Source organism: Heteronotia binoei, chromosome 4 (genome assembly GCF_032191835.1).
Source record: "Heteronotia binoei isolate CCM8104 ecotype False Entrance Well chromosome 4, APGP_CSIRO_Hbin_v1, whole genome shotgun sequence".
Lineage (NCBI taxonomy): Eukaryota > Metazoa > Chordata > Lepidosauria > Squamata > Gekkonidae > Heteronotia > Heteronotia binoei.
In genome coordinates, this window is record NC_083226.1 from 22,581,021 (window position 1) to 22,599,322 (window position 18,302).

Here is an 18,302-nt window from a genome sequence, read left to right on the forward strand (position 1 = left end):
TGCTGAATTCAAAGCCTGATTGTAGGCAAGGTGCATGAGAGATCTGGGAAGAGATCTATATGAGATAAATATGGCATTGATTGTGTTGTGGGTTTTTTTTTTTTTTTAAGGCTGTTTCCTGTTTGCATTTTGGTTTAGCGTCAGGTGCATGCCTTTCTATGTACGTATAATTTGAGCAGCCGTGTTGTCAAGTGAGTAAACGCTTGCTCCATCAATATGGGGAATAGTGTGGGAGGAGCCGTGTTCCTCGGCATGCGCTTAAAGGAGATCTTGACCTACTGAGGCACTGCTAGTCTTGGGTACTGATACAGAATTCATTTATTTTGTTTATCGTATTCGATTTATATCCCGCCCTCCCTGCAAGCCTGCTCAGGGTGGCTTACACAAGTCAACTCAGCAAACGTAGTGATTGTCATACACAGAAAGTAGGTTAAAATAGTTACTACAGGATTAAAAACAATTGGGGGGATTGGCTTTGAAGACGGTGCAAGTGTGCCCTTTAAAGCAGCACCTTATGTACGAATTGCACTAAAACTCTTTTCATGAGTGCTATAGGAGGAAGATCTCTGGCCAGGACAGAGGTTGTTGGAGCATGATGCAAGATACAGACTCTAATGGAGTGATGTTTCTGTTCTCTGCAGATCTTCCGCCGCCCCCGCCACCCCCTCCTGGAGAAGACCTGGTTCTTTCTTCCAACAGCGCTTTCCCTCCCCCGCCTCCCCCATTTGTGGAGCCCTTCCCCCCTGCTCCGGAAGATGTCTTCCCATCTCCTCCCCCTCCAGTGGTGGAGGAGGAGCCTGTGTCTTTGAGTGGGCTGCCCGCCCCCCAGGTGAGTCTCCACCCAAGGTAGTCAAGGATGGGGTTTATTGGAACAGGCCTGGTTTCACACTATCTTCTTGTTCCCGTGACGCTTTGCATGGGTCATTTTGTAGAAAAAGAGGTGCTGGAGCTCATTAGCACAACTCGCTGGCATACGCCGCATACCCTTGACATCACCGGAAAGTGTACTAAATTATATCAGCTCAGCATCTACCTTAAAATGCTTCCTGAATTAAAATTGTCATATTAAAACCTGACTCCCGTCGTACTTTTTAAATTACTTTGTCCTATGTGGCCACAGCAGCACGATAAAGATTTCTACCTGTCTGCTTTATATATTTTGGTTACTGTCCCATTTTTTTTTGTGGGGAAAAACATTAGAAAGTTTGTCAAATCTTAAGAGTTTAGCAAAATTCTCACAGGGGGGTTGAATAATGGAGCCCAGAAGCAATATTTTTTTTTGAGGGGGAGGGTAAGAAAGAAGAGTGCAATAAAATTTAGAGGTTCCGGAGATCCGCTCCTGTGAGCTCCTGCCCAAAATGAGACCTGGTTAGACGTCTGTTCTGCCACCCTATCCAAATTGGGTCATGACAATCCATACTACGAAACAAGCACCGAGGCAGTCCTAAGAAGAAGAGGTGGTTCTAAAAAACGGGTGTCGGCTGAGTTCAAGAAGCACCTGCCATCCTCTGTTTACCTAGGGTTGTGCATGCTTTATATGCATGTACATCTCTGTTAAAGTTAAAGATTCCACGCCAAGGTCTCCCAGGTTTAATACTAAGAGAGCTGGAGTTCTGTGATCTATAAAATAAGCGAACCCTACCGGCTGCTGTGTATAATTTGGCTTCAACTGTTTTGCGAGGTGGAGCAGTGTACCACAGAGGCCCATCTTCTGATTAGTGGTGATTGTATTTCACCAGTATGGGGTAGTGGTTAAAGTGTCAAACTGGGATCTGGGAGGCCCGGGTTCGAATCCCTGCTGTGCCATGGGAGTTCACTGGGTGACCTTGAGGCAGTTGCGTACTCTCAGCCAAACCTCCCTCTTAGGATTGTTGCGAGGGAAAAAGCGGAGAACAACGTTAGCCGCTTTGGGGTCTCCTATGGGGAGAACGACCAGGTGAACTAAATAGCTGCTTCTGCAATTTCCGCTAAACTTGCTTACAGATGAACGTCCTGGCTGTAAGAGTTAGATGCAATTGTATTCCGATGGAATTAATAATGACAATTGTATGGGAGTGTACGTAGTACAGCCAGAAGATCCTGCGATTGTCTGGCAGCTAGAAGTTCTAGCTCTTTTAGCGTTATGCACCACTAAGTGGCGAGCTAGACTAATTGCAATGGAAGCTGGGATGCTTAAGGAAATGGTACAATGCAACACTTCCTTTCTGTTCGTGGTCTGTCTGGCCCGTTGCAGCCTCTCGAACTTGCTCTTGTGCAAAGCTTCATCGCCCCTCTACCAAGCCTCTCTGGTGTCGGCCGCCATCTTTTGTGGCCTCCCCCAGGCTCCGAATGACCTCTAACATGTCGCCTTCCTTTCTCCTCCACGATGGAAGGGGCAGGCTCGTGGCAAGATGAGCAGCATTGATTTGGAGATTGATTCTTTGTCCTCAATGCTGGATGACATGGAGAAGAACGATCCCTTCAAACCCCGGGTGAGCTGTGATGACAGGGGGGGCGGCCCTTCTGAGGCCCGGCTCCTCTGTGCGAGCACGTGCATCCCTGCACATAGATAACAAAATCTTCTGTTGGGGGAGAGGCCAGGCTAGAACCTGTCCCCTTGACATCTTCGATATCTATGCGTAGAGGATGTTTAAAATCAGCGGCCTTCAGTTACGCAGGTCTCCTCTTGCAATCTGCAGCGGTGTGCAGTTTGTCAATAGAACCGAATTCCAATTCTTGGGGGGGCCTGAGAGAAGAGAGAACAGGGTCAGCCTCCCTGCTGTTGGATGACACCTCTGACCTGAAACCTGGTTTTCTTAAGAGAACCCATACAGGTGATCCGTCCTGAGCTGCACTTCCTTGCGGTTTGGTAGCCAGGACATCTGTATTGGCTTGCCCAGGTGGCAGGGGTGGAATTCTAGCAGGAGCTCCTTTGCATATTAGGCCACAACCCCCAGATGTAGCCAGTCCTCTAAGAGCTTACAAAAAAGAGCCTTGTAAGCTCTTGGAGGATTGGCTACATCAGGGGTGTGTGGCCTAATATGCAAAGGAGCTCCTGCTTGAATCCCACCCCTGTCAGGTGGTAAGGAGGATCTTATTACATGCCAGGAGTGTGGTAAAAAGGACATCGGTAACCAGCCCATGTTCTGTTGCCGATCTCCTTTCCCCAATTCCGTTCTTCCTTTCCACACCAAACGAAAATTGGATCAGTGCATTCTGAAATGGGACGACTCGTTTGTCGCCGCTTACCTTTTCTGGTATCTGACGATCCTTCTCTTAATCCTGCAGGTATTTCCTGGGTCTGCGGCCACCGCAGGTGTCGCTGCTGGACCGAAAAGCTTCTCGGAAAATGTGGCTCTGCTTAAAGATGTTCCCGCTCCCGTTTCTTTTCCTTCCAATGCTGTCTCCAGTCCCAGTGGGAATTACGTGCCCAAACCACAGGGCGAAGCGCCACCGCCTCCCCCACCCTGGGTGACTTCCAAGCAGCGTAGAGACTTGCCGTCGGCTCAGCCCCCCACGTCGTCGCCTGCTGCTCCTCCTCCACCGGCTCCGGCTGCCCCCAAGTACACACCGCCCCCTGTTGCTCCTGCCCCAAAATTTGTCTCTAAGCCAGCTACTTCCAGTTTTCCAAAGCCTGCTGCTCCAGCCTCTTCTCAGTCTCGCTCGCCAGCCCCTTCTGGGCCTGGTCTAGCCCCAAAGCCACAGCCGCCCACTTTCACTTATGTACAACAGCGGGAGAGACCTGTGGTCCAGGAGAAGCCCCGCCCTCCTGCCCAGCCACTTGCCCCGCGAGAGACGGTGAGCAGACAGCATTTTTTGGAGGGAGCTGGGTGGAGGGAGAGAACTTAAGAACATAAGAGAAGCCATGTTGGGTCAGGCCAATGTCCCATCCAGTCCAGTACTCAGTCACACAGCTGCCAAAAAAACCAAGTGCCATCAAAAGGTCCACCAGTGGGGCCAGGACACTAGAAACCCTCCCACTGTGCCCCCCCCCCCCAAGCACCAAGAATACAGAGCATCACTGCCCCAGACAGAGAGTTCCATCAATACGCTGTGGCTAATAGCCCCTGATGGACCTCTGCTTCATATGTTTATCCAATCCTCTCTTAAAGCTGGCTATGCTTGTAGCCTCTTAGTGTGCCAAAATGGAGCTAGCTTGCCCTTCTGGCAGATGGCACTGTCGTCTTAAGTGACTTTAATAACAGAATTATATTTTTTGCATGAATATCAAATTTCCATGCATCCTGCCCTGAAAGATTACAATGCTCTGGTTGTCCCATAAGTGCCTAGATTTATATTTAATGAAAACAGCCCCTTCTACAGCCAGTTTGGTACAGTGGTTAAGTGTGCAGACTCTTATCTGGGAGAGCCGAGTTTGATTCCCTACTCCTCACATGCAGCTGCTGGAGTGACCTTAGGTCAGCCACAGTTCTCAAAGAGCAATTTTCTAAGAGCTCTCTCAGCCTCACCTATCTCACAGGTTATTTGTTGTGGGAAGGGGAAAGGAAAGGAAATTGTAAGCTCTGAGTGAAGGGTGGGGTATAAATCATCTCGTCATCCTCCTATCTCCTCCTCTCTCCCCCTCCTTTCTCCTTCTTATTGGAGATGGAGAGCAGAAAGGAACAGACCACATTGAGCTTAGGGGTACTTCAGGAGTGCTGAGAACTGCTAGCAGGTGCCACCAGAAGATGGCTGCCATGAGAGCCGACTTCACTCACAAGATGGGAGGGTCCAAACCAAGCATCCTCCTGTGCTGGACTGGGTGGCATCCATGAGAGGAGGAAACTTGGCTTGGGACCTTGTCATGCTTTGTGACTGAGCTCGAGCTCCTGAGCTCCTACGGGGTTCATCAGTTGCCTCATACTGAATCAGACCATTGGCCCATCGAGGTCAGTATTGTCTACTCAGATTTGGTACAAAAGCAAAAAGCTCACGGCACAATACTGCAAATGGAATAAATTGTATTGAGAAATGTACAGTAAAACATTTATGGGAAAGTTCTTGTCACACAATCATTCTATATGGTACGTAGACAGTTGATTTCAGTGCTGACTCGAAACTTGACACACCTTAGTGCAAAATGCAATAGACCTAAATCAGAGTCTACATCGGAGCTGTTAAAAGTAATGAGGAGCCATGCTCTGTCTTCTGTTGCTCATGTGGATTCAAAAAGAACTTGGTCCAGAAGTCCCAACAGAACAGAAGCACGCTACAGCAGACCGGTAATCAAAGCCGTTTCCCAAAACTTCGTCAGGCGTTTGCTTGCAATCGAAACCAGTGATGCAATCACAGATTCACTTTGAGTCATGCAGAAAATGTTGTCGTCTGTGTACAGTATAGAATGATTGTGTGACGAGAACTTTTTCATAAGTGTTTTATTGTACATTTCTCAATGCAGTTTACACCATTTGCAGTATTGTGCCTTGAGCTGTTTGCTTCTGTATAGTGTTCCATGGCACGGCTTTCTCCTGTGAGTTGTTACAGGAGAACAATTTGGCAGCAGCTTAGGTAGAGGCCTTATACACCGCATGTTGCTTGATTCTTCTGTCTGGAGACTTCTATCTCAATCCAGCTTAGGTAGAGGCCTTTTACACCGCATGTTGCTTGATTCTTCTGTCTGGAGACTTCTATCTCAATCCAGCTTAGGTAGAGGCCTTATACACCGCATGTTGCTTGATTCTTCTGTCTGGAGACTTCTATCTCAATCCAGTTTAGGTAGAGGCCTTATACACCGCATGTTGCTTGATTCTTCTGTCTGGAGACTTCTATCTCAATCCAGCTTAGGTAGAGGCCTTTTACACCGCATATTGCTTGATTCTCTGCCTCTGAGCCTCGTGTACCCATGGGGGTATCTTCTGGCCTCTTCATACTTCAGTGAAATGGTGAAAAGTCAGATTTTGTTTATATTTTGATTGTTTGGGGGAAGCAGCAAGTGAGTGCCAAGAAGCAAAGTACCATGTTGGAGTAAGAGGTTGGGACCAGTGCTTTCTCTAAGCCTGGGGTGTCAAACTCATTTGTTATGAGGGACAGATCTGACATAAATGGCACCTTGTAGGGCCGGGCCGTGTTTGTTCCCATTTATTTATTTATTCGATTTATATCCCGCCCTCCCCACCGAGGCGGGCTCAGGGCGGCTTACAACATGAATTTTTAACAATAAGATTAATAAATATTAAAATACATTAAATAGTTTATAACAGCTAAAACAATAAAACAAAATGATCTAACAGTATGAAGAAGATGAAGAAGATGATATTGGATTTATATCCTGCCCTCCACTCCGAAGAGTCTCAGAGCGGCTCACAATCTCCTTTACCTTCCTCCCCCACAACAGACACCCTGTGAGGTGGGTGGGGCTGGAGAGGGCTCTCACAGCAGCTGCCCTTTCAAGGACAACCTCTGCCAGAGCTATGGCTGACCCAAGGCCATGCTAGCAGGTGCAAGTGGAGGGGTGGGGAATCAAACCCGGTTCTCCCAGATAAGAGTCCGCACACTTAACCACTACACCAAACTGGCTCTCCTTAACCACTACACCAAACTGGCTACCTATGGTGATTAGGTAGCAGAGATAGAATACTTTATAAAGGACACAGACAAACACAATTAATTTTTTTTTTTTAAATCTTAAAACATAAGCACTTGTTGGTCTTAAAGGTGCTTTCTTTGTATTTCTTCCATGGGATCCAGGGAACTGGGCAGAGGATCTGCAGAGCAAAGCCTCTATTTTCTCCATTGGTTGAGATGCCTCCCTTGGGGGAGGAAGGCGGAATAGCTTCCTTTGCCAGGCTCTCTAGATCGCACAGCAAAGTTACTGAGACAAGCCTCTCTTCCTGCTATTGGCTGAGGCTCCTCCCCCTCCTGGTCCCCTGGGGAAGGAAGGAAAGAGCCAGAGCTTCCTTTGCCCAGTTCCCTGGATCCCATGGGAGAAATACAAAGAAAGCGTCTTTAAGACCTATGAGTGCTAATGTTTTAAACATCTTTTAAGTTTTTTTAAAAAAAATATTTTAACTGTGTTTCTCTCTGTCCTTTATAAAGTTTATATCTCTGCTACCTAATCTTAAATAGGTACACACATGGCCCGGTCTGGTGAGGTCTCATTTATGTCAGATCCGGCCCTCAAAACAAATGAGTTCGACACAACCTGCTTTAGAAAGCCTTTGGCCTGGGAGGTGTAGAGATCTTTCAAAATAAGTCCTGAAATTTAGAGTACAAGACATGCGCCTGTGAGCAGAAACACACACACACCCCGCACCCCCCCCCCCAAAAAAAAATCTGTTCTAGCTGAAGAGAAGCCCTGTGTGCACTGAACAGTGTAATGCCCTAATCATCTTTTGATGCGGAATCGTGGCACTCTGCGCAGCTGACACAAGAGGTTTAAAATTAATTCAGCTTTCTGGCTTCGTGTGCCAAGGGCTGCCAGAGCCTGGGTATTCTCTCTTGCTTTTGAATTTGTAGCGGGGCTGGCGAAGCAGCTTAAGAGGTAGCCTTCTGCAAGTTTTCTGATTCTTGCGTCCCAGGATCGGACAGCCTCTCTGTAGGAGGAGTTGTTTCCAAAGTCCCTAGAATTGTGGTAGTTAAATTTTGCTGTCTGACAGCTGGTAGTTTCTTGTTGAATCCCAATACACTGGAAAATAGAGTTACCATTAAGGGTGGAATTCTAGCAAGAGCTCCTTTGCATATTAGGCCACACACCCCTGATGTAGCCAGTCCTCCAGGAGCTTACAAAAAAGAGCCTTGTAAGCGCTTGGAGGATTGGCTATATCAGGGGTGTGTGGCCTAATATGTAAAGGAGCTCCTGCTAGAATTTCACTCCTGGTTACTGTGTTAGTCGGCAGTAAAACAGCTGGCTTTTGAGTCCACCAGCACCTTAGGGGCCCTTGAGGTTTTAAGGTAGGGCTGTTGCTCCCTTTGTCAGCTACACAAGAAGTAAGAGAGCTTCACAATGTAGACTTGATAATCCTTTGGCCCTGCCATCCAGGAAAACACATAAACCCTTTCCCTGTCCCTCGGTTTTTGTTTTTTGTTTTGTATTTTGTGTGCATGTATTTGCGTGTGTGTCTGCACCTGGAAGTCATGTTGATCTTTGGTGACTGATCCCTACTGGGGGCCTGGAGGATATTCAGAGAGGCGGCTGAATAGAGCCTGCCCATGCTTTCCAACTGGGTATTTCAAGGAAGTTTCCCATCATCCAGGTACTAACCACAGTTCACCCCCTGCTTAGCTTCTGAGAACTGACGAGATCAGGCTTGCCTGAGCTATCCAGGTCAGGGCTCTCTTTGTTTTTTTAAACTTATTTTTTAAAAGCTTGTGCAGTAGGGCAGAGGGTCTGTTTTGCTTCTCTCCTGTTTCTGACCGTGGCTGGCCCAATGCCTCTAGGTGTGCGAATGAGAAACAGGCCTCGGCCCTCCTTATGTTTTATCACTTGCCTCTGAACATTGCGGTTCTTGGGGGGGGGGGTGTCTCAGAATTGCCACTGTGGCTCCCGGATTAAATAAAACCACATTCCTGATCAAAGTGGAGGCTGATTGCTTTCTGCAAACTGTTGTAAAGCCTAACCCTACTGTCCGATTAGGCACGTTGGTGGTAGAGCATCAATTCTGCGTGCCGCTGAAGAGACTCAGACCGTAGGCGGCATTCAGGACCTCCACCGGAGACCCCTGGGAGCTGCTTCCAGCCAGGGCAGCCTGTGCTGCCTTTGATAAACGAAGAGTCTGACTCATGTGTTGCCAGATCCACTTGTGTGCGCCTTGCTGCCTAGCTCTGTTCGTTTCTTTGAAAAGTCGGAGTGAGAACAGTCCTGCTTGGACGCCATCCCAGACAGGTGTTTTTAAAAAGAATCGAAATGTGTGGGTTTGCAGACTTCTGAAAAAAGACAAAGCTAAATATTCTCTCTGGCACGGTTAAGGGGAGTGTGTGTTCTTTTATCTAGGAAATGTGTAAGCCATCCAGTGCTTCTGTAGACGAGGGAGTTTGGTGCATGCTTCTTTTATCCCAGAGTGCCTGCTGCAATTCCCTCTCTGGGCAGCCCATTAAAAGGTGAAAGAGGCTCTTTGGTGGAAGAGCATGGCTCCTTGTAAGAAGCGTAGGCATCTTCCCTAACTGTGGGATAAAGGTTCAGAGGTGTGCAGACCTGATGAGATGGGAAGGACTTTTCTGAGGCGGGGGTGGGTGGAGGAAGCTCTCAAGCAGGGTTAGAGAGGCTAGTCCACATTCAGTCATCTTGAGCTCATGTCGTCAGATGTGAAGGATGCGTTGTCCCTTGCTGTAGCCTCCAGATGGTGTGGCGAGAGATAGGCAGACTAGGCTTTCTTCCTGTGTTTACTCTTCTGCCACTTTCCCTTTTGATATGTAGACTGCTCCTCCCAAGGAAATCGCTTTTCCTTCCTTCCAGTCCTCCTCTCCCACAACACACTTTCCCTTGCAAACACCAAGAGGGGAGGACGCATTGTCTCCATCTTGGCACAATGATGCAGATGCGTCCTCTCACCATCCGCTTCCATCCATAGTAAGTTAGACTAGTATATTATCCCTATCTCTAAGCTTTCCCTCTGTAGCAGGGGTGGCCAAACTGTGGCTCAGGAACTCTTTCACACACATTGTGTGGCTCTCAGAGCCCCTAGCAACCCATCAGTTGGCTTGAAGAAGGCATTTGTCTCTTTAAATCCCTTCTCCAAGCCAAGCCAGCTAGTAGCTTGGAGAATGCATTTTAAATTAGTTGCTTTCTTTTCCCTTCCCTTCCCCCATCTATTTTCCTTCTTTCCCTCCTTCCCTCCCTCCCTCCGGCTCTTAAAGATCTGACCTTTATTCTTTGTGGCTCTTATGTTAAGCAAGTTTGGCAACCCCTGCTCTATAGAATGTAGTTCTTAAGTAAAGAGGCTGTGATTAGTCTTCAACCAGAAGAGTTGCTCTGTGTAACTATGTGACCTGGCTTGGATACCTGGAATGGGGACAATGCTGCATGTATAGCTTAAAGCACTCTGCTAAACTAATCAGTGCGGACATGGATTACGGTAACTATTCCAGTTAATCCAACAGGTTATGGGCCCAGCTTAATCAGTCAGTTTATTTCTAAGTTTAACCAGGTAAACCAATTTAGCTAGCGCTGGCTTAAGTGTGTTCTGGTTACAGCACCCAAGAGTTGAATCTGCTTCCTTCAGTGACCGAAACAAGAATGTGCATGTTATGGAATATGTGGCTTGGAGTGGGGAGTGTGAACTGGATTTGTTTTGAATGATTCCAAGTGACTCTTGGATCTGTGTTTTCTTTTTGTCCAGCGCAACCCTGTAGCCTTTGCAAACGAAGGGTCAGATCCTCCCAGGGGAAACTCAGCTCTGACTATGAAGGAGGTGGAAGAGCTGGAGATGTTAACTCAGAAGCTGATGAAGGACATGGACCGCCCTCCTCTTGCAGAGGCTTCCACTCCTGGTATGTTTATGCAAGTGCAGAAGGGAGAAGACAATTGAATTTCTGTCCAGAGAGTTTCCTTTCTTTTAATACCTATCTTGGTCCAGCTTTAGCTGTAGATTGAGCCTCTGTCCACACTGGCTCTTCCAACTGAGGCAGAATCCAGCTGACTCAATTGGGAGAGCCAGTGCGGTGTAGTGACCAAGAGCAATGATAATCTGGAGAACTGGGTTCAATTCCCCACTATCACTATGTAGTAGTCATCATTTGCATCCTACGCAGTCTTGCTCAGTTGCCAGATCCAGTTGCCAGATTACTGCTATATGCGTTATCCAACCATGTGTGGATGCGGCCTGACACGCCGAACTTTTAAGCAGGTGTCGCTTTCCCTAGAACTTTGTGTCCATGCCAAGAAAAGTTGTCTCTGTTACGTTGGCCCTGCTGAGACTGAAAGAGCAGGAGAAAAATACTTAAGAGGGGCGGGTAGCTCTCATTAGTTGGCAGCGCTGTGTTTTGAAATTGCCTTCTTCCTCCTCCCTTCCCATCACAGCCGAGCTGTGTGGCCTTTGCAACAAGGCCCTGTCGCGAACGCAGCCAGCTGTCCGTGCCCTGGACAAGCTGTTCCACGTCGAGTGCTTCACCTGCTTCAAGTGTGAGAGGCAGCTGCAGGGGCAGCAATTCTACAACGTGGACGAGAAGCCCTTCTGTGAGGACTGCTATGCTGTAAGTGTGTGTTGGGGCTGGAGGGGGGGTGGTAGCTGGCTGTCAGCATGGTGTAGGGACTTAAAGTGTTGGACCAGGATCTGAGAGACTCGGGTTCAGATCCACACCCTGCCCTGGAAGTTCCCTGGGTGACCTTGGGCTAGTCACACACTCTTGGTCAGCCTTGCCTGCCTCTGCAGGTGGTGTTTGGAAGGATGACATGGGGAAGGGAGAAGAAGGCTAAGCTTCTTGGAGGAACAGCAGGCTAGAGATGTACTAGTTGGAACCTCTTAGGGCCTCACCATCTATCCTTGCCCTTGTCATGAAGGTAGACTGTATACTGCCCCATCAGAATCCAGCTGACTCAATTGGGAGAGCCAGTGTGGTGTAGAGACTAAGAGCAACGGACTCTAATCTGGAGAACCAGTTTCCCACTCCTCCATATGAAGCCAGCTGGGTGACTTTGGACCAGTGACAGTTCTCTGCAGGGCTTTTTTTTGTAGCAGGAACTCCTTTGCATATTAGGCCACACACCCCTAATGTCTGTCCTCCTGCAGCTTTATAGTAGGCCCTGTACTAAGAGCCCTGTAAACTCTTGGAGGATTGGCTACATCAGGAGAGTGTGGCCTAATATGCAAAGGAGTTGCTGCTTCAAAAAAGGCCCTGTTTCTCCAAGCCCCCCAAATAATCCTACTGGCTGTACCACACCCCTGCCATACCGTAATTAATTAAATTAATTAATTTGACTCCATTGCCCATATTCTTTTTAGCTCCTCCCGTTACATTTTGTTCCATCCCAATATGTTACTCCCTCAGCTGATTGTTTACAGCAGAGGTGGCCAAACTGGCTCAGGAGTCACATGTGGCTCTTTCACACATATTGTGTGGCTCTTGAAGCCCTCACCGTTCCATCAGCTGGCTTGGAGAAGACATTTCTTTCTTTAAATAATTTCTCCAAGCCAATCCAGCCGGCGGCTTGGGGAATGCGTTTAAAGTTACAGTTGCTTTCTTTCCACCTCTCCCTCTCCCCATCTATCTCCCTCCCTCTCCCCATCTACCTCCCTCCCTCCCTCCCTCCCTCCCTCCCTCCCTCCCTTCCTTCCTTCCTTCCTTCCTTCCTTCCTTCCTTCCTTCCTTCCTTCCTTCCTTCCTTCCTTCCTTCCTTCCTTCCTTCCTTCCTTCCTTCCTTCCTTCCTTCCTCCCTCCCTCCCTCCCTCCCTCCCTCCCTCCCTCCCTCCCTCCCTCCCTCCCTCTCAAACATCTGATGTTTATTCTATGTGGCTCTTATGTTAAGAAAGTTTGGCCACCCCGGTTTACAGAATATTTAAAAACAACAGATTTGTATTGCCCCGCATTTCAGCTGTTTTCCATGTGAGGAGCAGCGTCATGTATATATTAAAGAAGGGGAAATTAGAGAAAGAGCTCAGAGAAATAGCAGCTAAATAGACCAGGCAATAATGTGGACTGAGCTGTAGATCCTTTCTCTGATACTGTCCCTCTAGTGGTTTCATCGCTGACTCCGCTTCCTCTCTGACCCTCCTCTTTGTTCTTCAGGCCACTCTGGAAAAGTGCTGCGTTTGCAAGCAGACCATCACAGACCGGATGCTGCGCGCCACAGGCAATTCTTACCACCCTCAGTGTTTCACCTGCGTGGTGTGCCACAAACCCCTGGAGGGGGCGTCCTTCATTGTGGACAAAGCCAATCAGCCCCATTGTGTGGACGATTACCACAGGTATTTGCTTTTTCTACCTCAGGGCAATTCCCCCATTCCCCCTCGAGTTCTTGCTCAGTTTGAATGCCGCTGTTGAAGATTGGACTCTTCCAAGCCTCCCCTCCTTTCTTCCAGAAAATATGCCCCGCGCTGTTCAGTATGTGCTGAGCCCATCATGCCGGAACCTGGGAAAGACGAGACTGTCCGAGTGGTGGCCCTAGAGAAGAACTTCCACATGAAATGCTACAAATGTGAGGTAAATGACAATTCTTCCCAGGGATGGAATTCTGGCAGGAGCGCCTTTGCATATTTGGCCACCTCCCCCCGATGTAGCCAATCCTTCAAGAGCTTACAAAAAAGAGCCTTGTAAGCTCTTGGAGGACTGGCTACATCAGGGGTGTGTGGCCTAATATGCAAAGGAGCTCCTGCTAAAATTCCACCCCTGATTCTTCCCATCACCCTGACCTGGCTGGCCTAATCTGGTTAGATCTCAGAAGCTAAGCAGGGTCGGCTGGGTTGGTACTTGGATGAGAGACCACCAAGGAAGTCTAGAGTCACTACATGGAGGCAGGTGATGGTATGATGGATTGCGCATGAAAAGCAGATTTTTAAAATTCCACTAGTTCAGAGAGCCCAAGAGGTAAGGTGTTAATCTTCCTCGGAGTGGAGAACTTGTTTGATATACTGCTCTACATGCTTGGCTGTGAGAAAATAAATGATCAGGTGTGTATTGGAGGGAAAAGGGCTTCTCATTTGGGGTCAGTAAGCCAGCGAGTTGGCTTTCTGACAGAGAAAGAGACAACTGGAGTCAGTGGTTCTGACAGGATTAGTCAGAAAGGTTCTTCTGAGAGAAGAGACTCCTGTGCCCTAATTGAATAAGAACTACTCTGATGGAGAATTGTGATTCTAAGTCTAGAGAGCTAAAAGCTACTTTACACAGACAGCAGCACTGGAAGAGAGATTTGGCAAGGGTGACTGCATTGTTAGGCTATAACTCCCAATCAAAAGCAAAACAGAAAAAGGGTTATTACTTCCTAGAGAACAGAAGACTATTTCCTGCTAGTTAAAAAGGGGTTGAGCTCTGAAGAGAACTCTGTTCTGTGGTGAAGGGAATAAGCATTAGAGGCCTCAGGAGGTAGTGGAAAACCGTGATTTCAAAAGGGAGAAAGTTAGATACTCTGAGAAAGCAAATCTCCAGGAAACTCTGTGTGAAGTAGTGTGAAATAATATCGAAACTGTTGAAATAGACTAAGCAAAATACCTCCCACTGAAAAGATGTAGAAATCTCTGAAAATAAGCCACAACGCTACAATCTCGGTTTTAAGAAATCGTTCCTGTACAAAATACAATTTTTACCTCAGCATTTCTAAACCTTGACTTATCCTATATATCCCGTCAGTTAAAGAAAAATATTTTACTCTATTTTGAAAGTTATACAGTCTTGAGTGTCATTTCAAAGAGTTTAATATTTATTTATTTATTTCTGTAAATTTATAGTCCGCCCTTTCCCATAGTGGGCTCAGGGCGGATTCCAACATGGTAAAACAATTAAAAACCAACAATATAGCAATCAAATAAACAATGGAACAGTCAAACAATTAACACAGATTAAAAAAAATAAAGCAGTTAATTAATACAAGAGGGATTCCATTTTCCCCTCAAGTTCTTGAGCTGGGTCAAAAGCCAAACTAAATGTTTGACGGCGGGATAGTCAAGTCTTCTATGACAAAGAAGAAATATACACAACTGAGGGGCAGCTTGGAAACAGAACAGAACTAAGTTTTGGCAGGAAAAATCTGCCTGAGAGTTGGGAAGCGATGGGGTGAGCCACCTCTGTTTGTTGCGAAAACCGTACAGCAGGGATGGCCAACGATAGCTCTCTAGTTGTTTTTTGCCTACAACTCTCATCAGCCCCAGCCAGTATGGTTGATGGCTGGGGCTGATGGGAGTTGTAGGCAGAAAACATCTGGAGAGCTACCGTTGGCCACCCCTGCCGTACAGGGTCACCAGAAGTGGCTGTGACAGCACTTTCTGCCACCGCGTCTCCATTTTGCATTGATATTGTCAGCTTTTCATGATTCTCCCTCTCTCTTCTTGTCCCTTCCAGGATTGTGGGAAACCCCTCTCCATCGAAGCAGACGACAACGGGTGCTTCCCCCTGGATGGTCATGTGCTGTGCAGAAAGTGCCACACCACGCGTGTCAAAGCGGCAGCCTGAGGGCCTCGGAGCATGATGTGCCCTCAGGGTACCCTCTTTTCTCCAAAAAACAGTGGGTTAAAGGTCCCTCTGCGATTCCCACTCCTAGTCTTCTGTCCAAATCATTGTGCATTTCTACCTAGATTCTGGCGACGGGTCGAACCTTGGGGGATCTGTTCTGCTAGCGGAGGCGTGTTCCTTCAGCCGAAAGAGCCCGTTTGAATGTCTTGTCCTGGAGAAGGCTTCTTCCACTGGGGGAACGGGCTTCCGCTAGCAGAAGGGATCCAGTCTAATATCTTTTCCTTCCCACTAAGGGGCTTCCCGGTCCCCTCTCCCCTTTTAAAACAATTTATCTTGCCCTTACAAGATGGTGTCTTCTTTAATCCCCCCTTCCCCACTCTGGCTGCAGTACATAGTTCTTGATGCTGCACGAAATGACTTGGAGCAGGTCTCACCCTAAGGTTAGTGAGAAAACGAATCCTGGAGAACCCTGTTGGCATCTTCTAAGCTGTGTCCATCTCCTGTTTGTGAGCCCTGTGACCTGGGGCTCTGCTTTTCCTTCCTTCATGGGGTCCTGTGTTCAGGTTTGGAATGCTCAACTGCACACTGAGCTGCCGGTTTCCTTTTTTTCTTAGGACCTCATCAGACCTTGTTCTGTAGGGTGGGCAGCAGGAAGCCGTTGGCTGGCTTACCTAAACTTTTTTCTTTCCGCCAGCGAGGAAAATGCTCTTGGGTCCAAGGTTGATGGACCACTTCTCCCCCTCCCTTTTCCATTCCTCCTCTTTTTTTTTTTTTTTTTTTAAAAATCCTTTGTGGTGTTTTTGGCTTCAGCATAGTCAGCTATCCAAAGAACTCATCTGTTTACAAGAAGCTTGTAAGCACTCCGAATCTGGGTTGAGAGAGCCGTCATCCTCAAGGGAGGGGGTTTGTTTACTCGCTGCCTCTGTACTCGGATCACTGCCGCCCTTCTCACGTGTAGCAGCCTCCCACAGACTGTTCTCTTTGGAGCTCTCTCCGGCTGCTGATCGCCGAGCTGAACTTGAGTTTCTGGGCTGCACCATCATCTTGGATATTGTACTGTCCCGGCCATTCTCTGCATCCAATAAACTTTATGAGGTTTGGGGTTTTTTGCATCGTAACGTTCAGCCTCCCTGTGTGTGTTTGTGATCATTGCCGCACTACTTGGCAGTCGTCCGTTCTTAAAACTCCCTACTGTGCGCCTGGCTTTGTACGCCGCAAGAGCTGGAGCACGGCAAAGCCAAAATGCCCTCCCACACTATCCGAATTGGTGTCGAGTTAGAATCATCGTTTTTTGCTGAAAGGAAAATGGCTTGTTATAAGTTGTTGTCTCTGTGCGTGTGTTTGCTTTTCCCCCTTTTGCCACACGCATTCTTGGCAACTTTTCTCCGCAGTGCTTCCCATCTAAAAATGTTGCTGTGTGACCCCAGTTATATTCTTAACAAAACAAAACAATACAGTGTCATTGCGGAGAGTTTGGAATCCAGCTGGCTTAGTTCTGTCTCTCTTCATTGTTGCCGACAGTGTTTTTTAGTATGTTTTTAGGATCTCCTCAGAGGCTGTTTGGTTCCTGTCTGCTGGAGTAGACCCCCCTCTCCCCTGTTGTGTTACAACGTAGGCAAGCAGAGGAGGTGGGCTTTGAAAGGACTAGGTGGCACCAGTCATGTGACGACTGCCCAGAGATTTATGTGCAGTGGTGGGAAACTGATCTCAAGTGAATGCCACATGGAATAATAGAGTTGGAAGGGACTTCCAGGGTCATCTAGTCCAACTTTCTGCGGAATGCAGGAAATTCACAAATACCTCCCCCTGAATTCACAGGATCCGCATTGCTGTCATATGGCGATCTAGCCTCTAAGGAAGGAGAGCCCACCACTTTCCAAGGAAGTCTGTTCCCCTGAGGAACTGCTCTAACTGTCGGGAAGTTCTTCCTAATGTTGAGTCGGAAACTTCTGATTTAATTTCAACCCGTTGGTTCTGGTCCTACCTTCTGAGGCCACAGAAAGCAATTCCACACCCTCCTCTATATGACAGCCCTTCAAGTACTTGAAGATGGTGATCATAACACCTCTCAGCCTCCTCCTCTCCAGGCTAAACATGTCCAGCTCCTTCAACCTTTCTTCATAGGACTTGGTCTCCAGACCCCTCGCCATCTTTGAATGGCAAGAAGCCTTCAAGGGTGGAGGAAAATGACAGCAAGGATTCATTCTTCTGTTTTTTTACAAAAATAATTGGAGAGCATTTTGAATTGTTAGTCTCTGCTAGTGGCTTTCAGCTCCCTAGGTGGTTCCTCGTGTATGAGGTGGAGAAGGAAAGTTGGTTTTTGCACTAGATTAGGCTGGTGGAACGTGTGGTGCTCAGTGGGCTTAATTCTCTCTCCCCCCACCCATTCCATCTGCTTGGGAAGAAAGGGTGGGTGAGTGGACCACACTATACTTAGCCAGAAGTGGTGTATTGGTCAAAGAGCAGCAGACTCTAATCTGGAGAGCCAGGTTGGATTCCCTGTTCCTCCACGTGAAGCCTGCTGGGTGACCTGGGCTAGTCATAGTCAAGACTCCCTCTAAGCTGTGGAGTCTTGTGGGCAAAAATTCTTACATTGTGACCTACTGGCATTAAAGTGATAATCTACTGCATCAATGAGTTTGCTCTGGGGCCATTTCTCCTGAGCGAAGACAAAAATGTGTGAGCCGGAAGCTAAAAAACTGGGAGCTAGCTCACACGAACTCAGCTTAGAAGGAACACTGGTCACAGTTCCTCTTGGAGCTGTTCTCTCAAGAGACGTTTTCTCAGAGCGCTCTCAGCTCCACCTCCCTCACAGGGTGTCTGCTGTGAGGAGAGGAAGGGAAAGCGATTGTAAGCCGCTCCGAGACTCCTCTGGGTAGTGATGGATGGGATTATAAAACCAGCCCTCCTCCTCCTCCAGTGGCTGACTTGTCTCCAGCTTAGCAGGTGCTCTATTCTGTGTGGGACTGCTCTGGGTGAAGCAGTCCAGAGCAGGGGTGGAATTCTAGCAGGAGCTCCTTTGCATATTAGGCCACACCCCTCTGAAGTAGCCAATCCTCCCAAGAGTTTACAAAAAAGAGCCTTGTAAGCTCTTGGAGGATTGGCTACATTAGGGGTTGTGGCCTAATATGCAAAGGAGCTCCTGCTAGAATTGCAGCCCTGGTCCAGAGGCATGGTCTCTGCGTTGGAAGCTTCTTAAATTTTCTTTTCTTGTGTTTGGAGCAAATAGGACGACAATCCTAGCCCAACTTTGCCCTTGTCGCTTGTTGGGTTGTCTTCACTCTCCT

At 47.8% G+C, this 18,302-nt stretch overlaps 1 protein-coding gene across 3 annotated transcripts in view; it reads left to right on the plus strand.

The window, feature by feature from the left end:
- Nucleotides 1-16,133, plus strand: part of ZYX (zyxin) — a 45,364-nt gene extending 29,231 nt beyond the window's left edge. For 2 of the 3 annotated variants that reach the window (XM_060236945.1, XM_060236944.1), the window contains exons 3-10: nt 642-829; nt 2,373-2,471; nt 3,268-3,777; nt 10,254-10,404; nt 10,934-11,106; nt 12,640-12,818; nt 12,933-13,053; nt 14,905-16,133. In XM_060236945.1, the coding sequence (XP_060092928.1) occupies nt 642-829; nt 2,373-2,471; nt 3,268-3,777; nt 10,254-10,404; nt 10,934-11,106; nt 12,640-12,818; nt 12,933-13,053; nt 14,905-15,015 (1,532 nt within the window). In that variant the 3' untranslated portion in view covers nt 15,016-16,133. The remainder of the gene's footprint in view (nt 1-641; nt 830-2,372; nt 2,472-3,267; nt 3,778-10,253; nt 10,405-10,933; nt 11,107-12,639; nt 12,819-12,932; nt 13,054-14,904) is intronic. The other variant, XM_060236946.1, reaches the window with a different exon arrangement.
- The last annotated feature ends 2,169 nt before the right edge of the window (nt 16,134-18,302 follow it).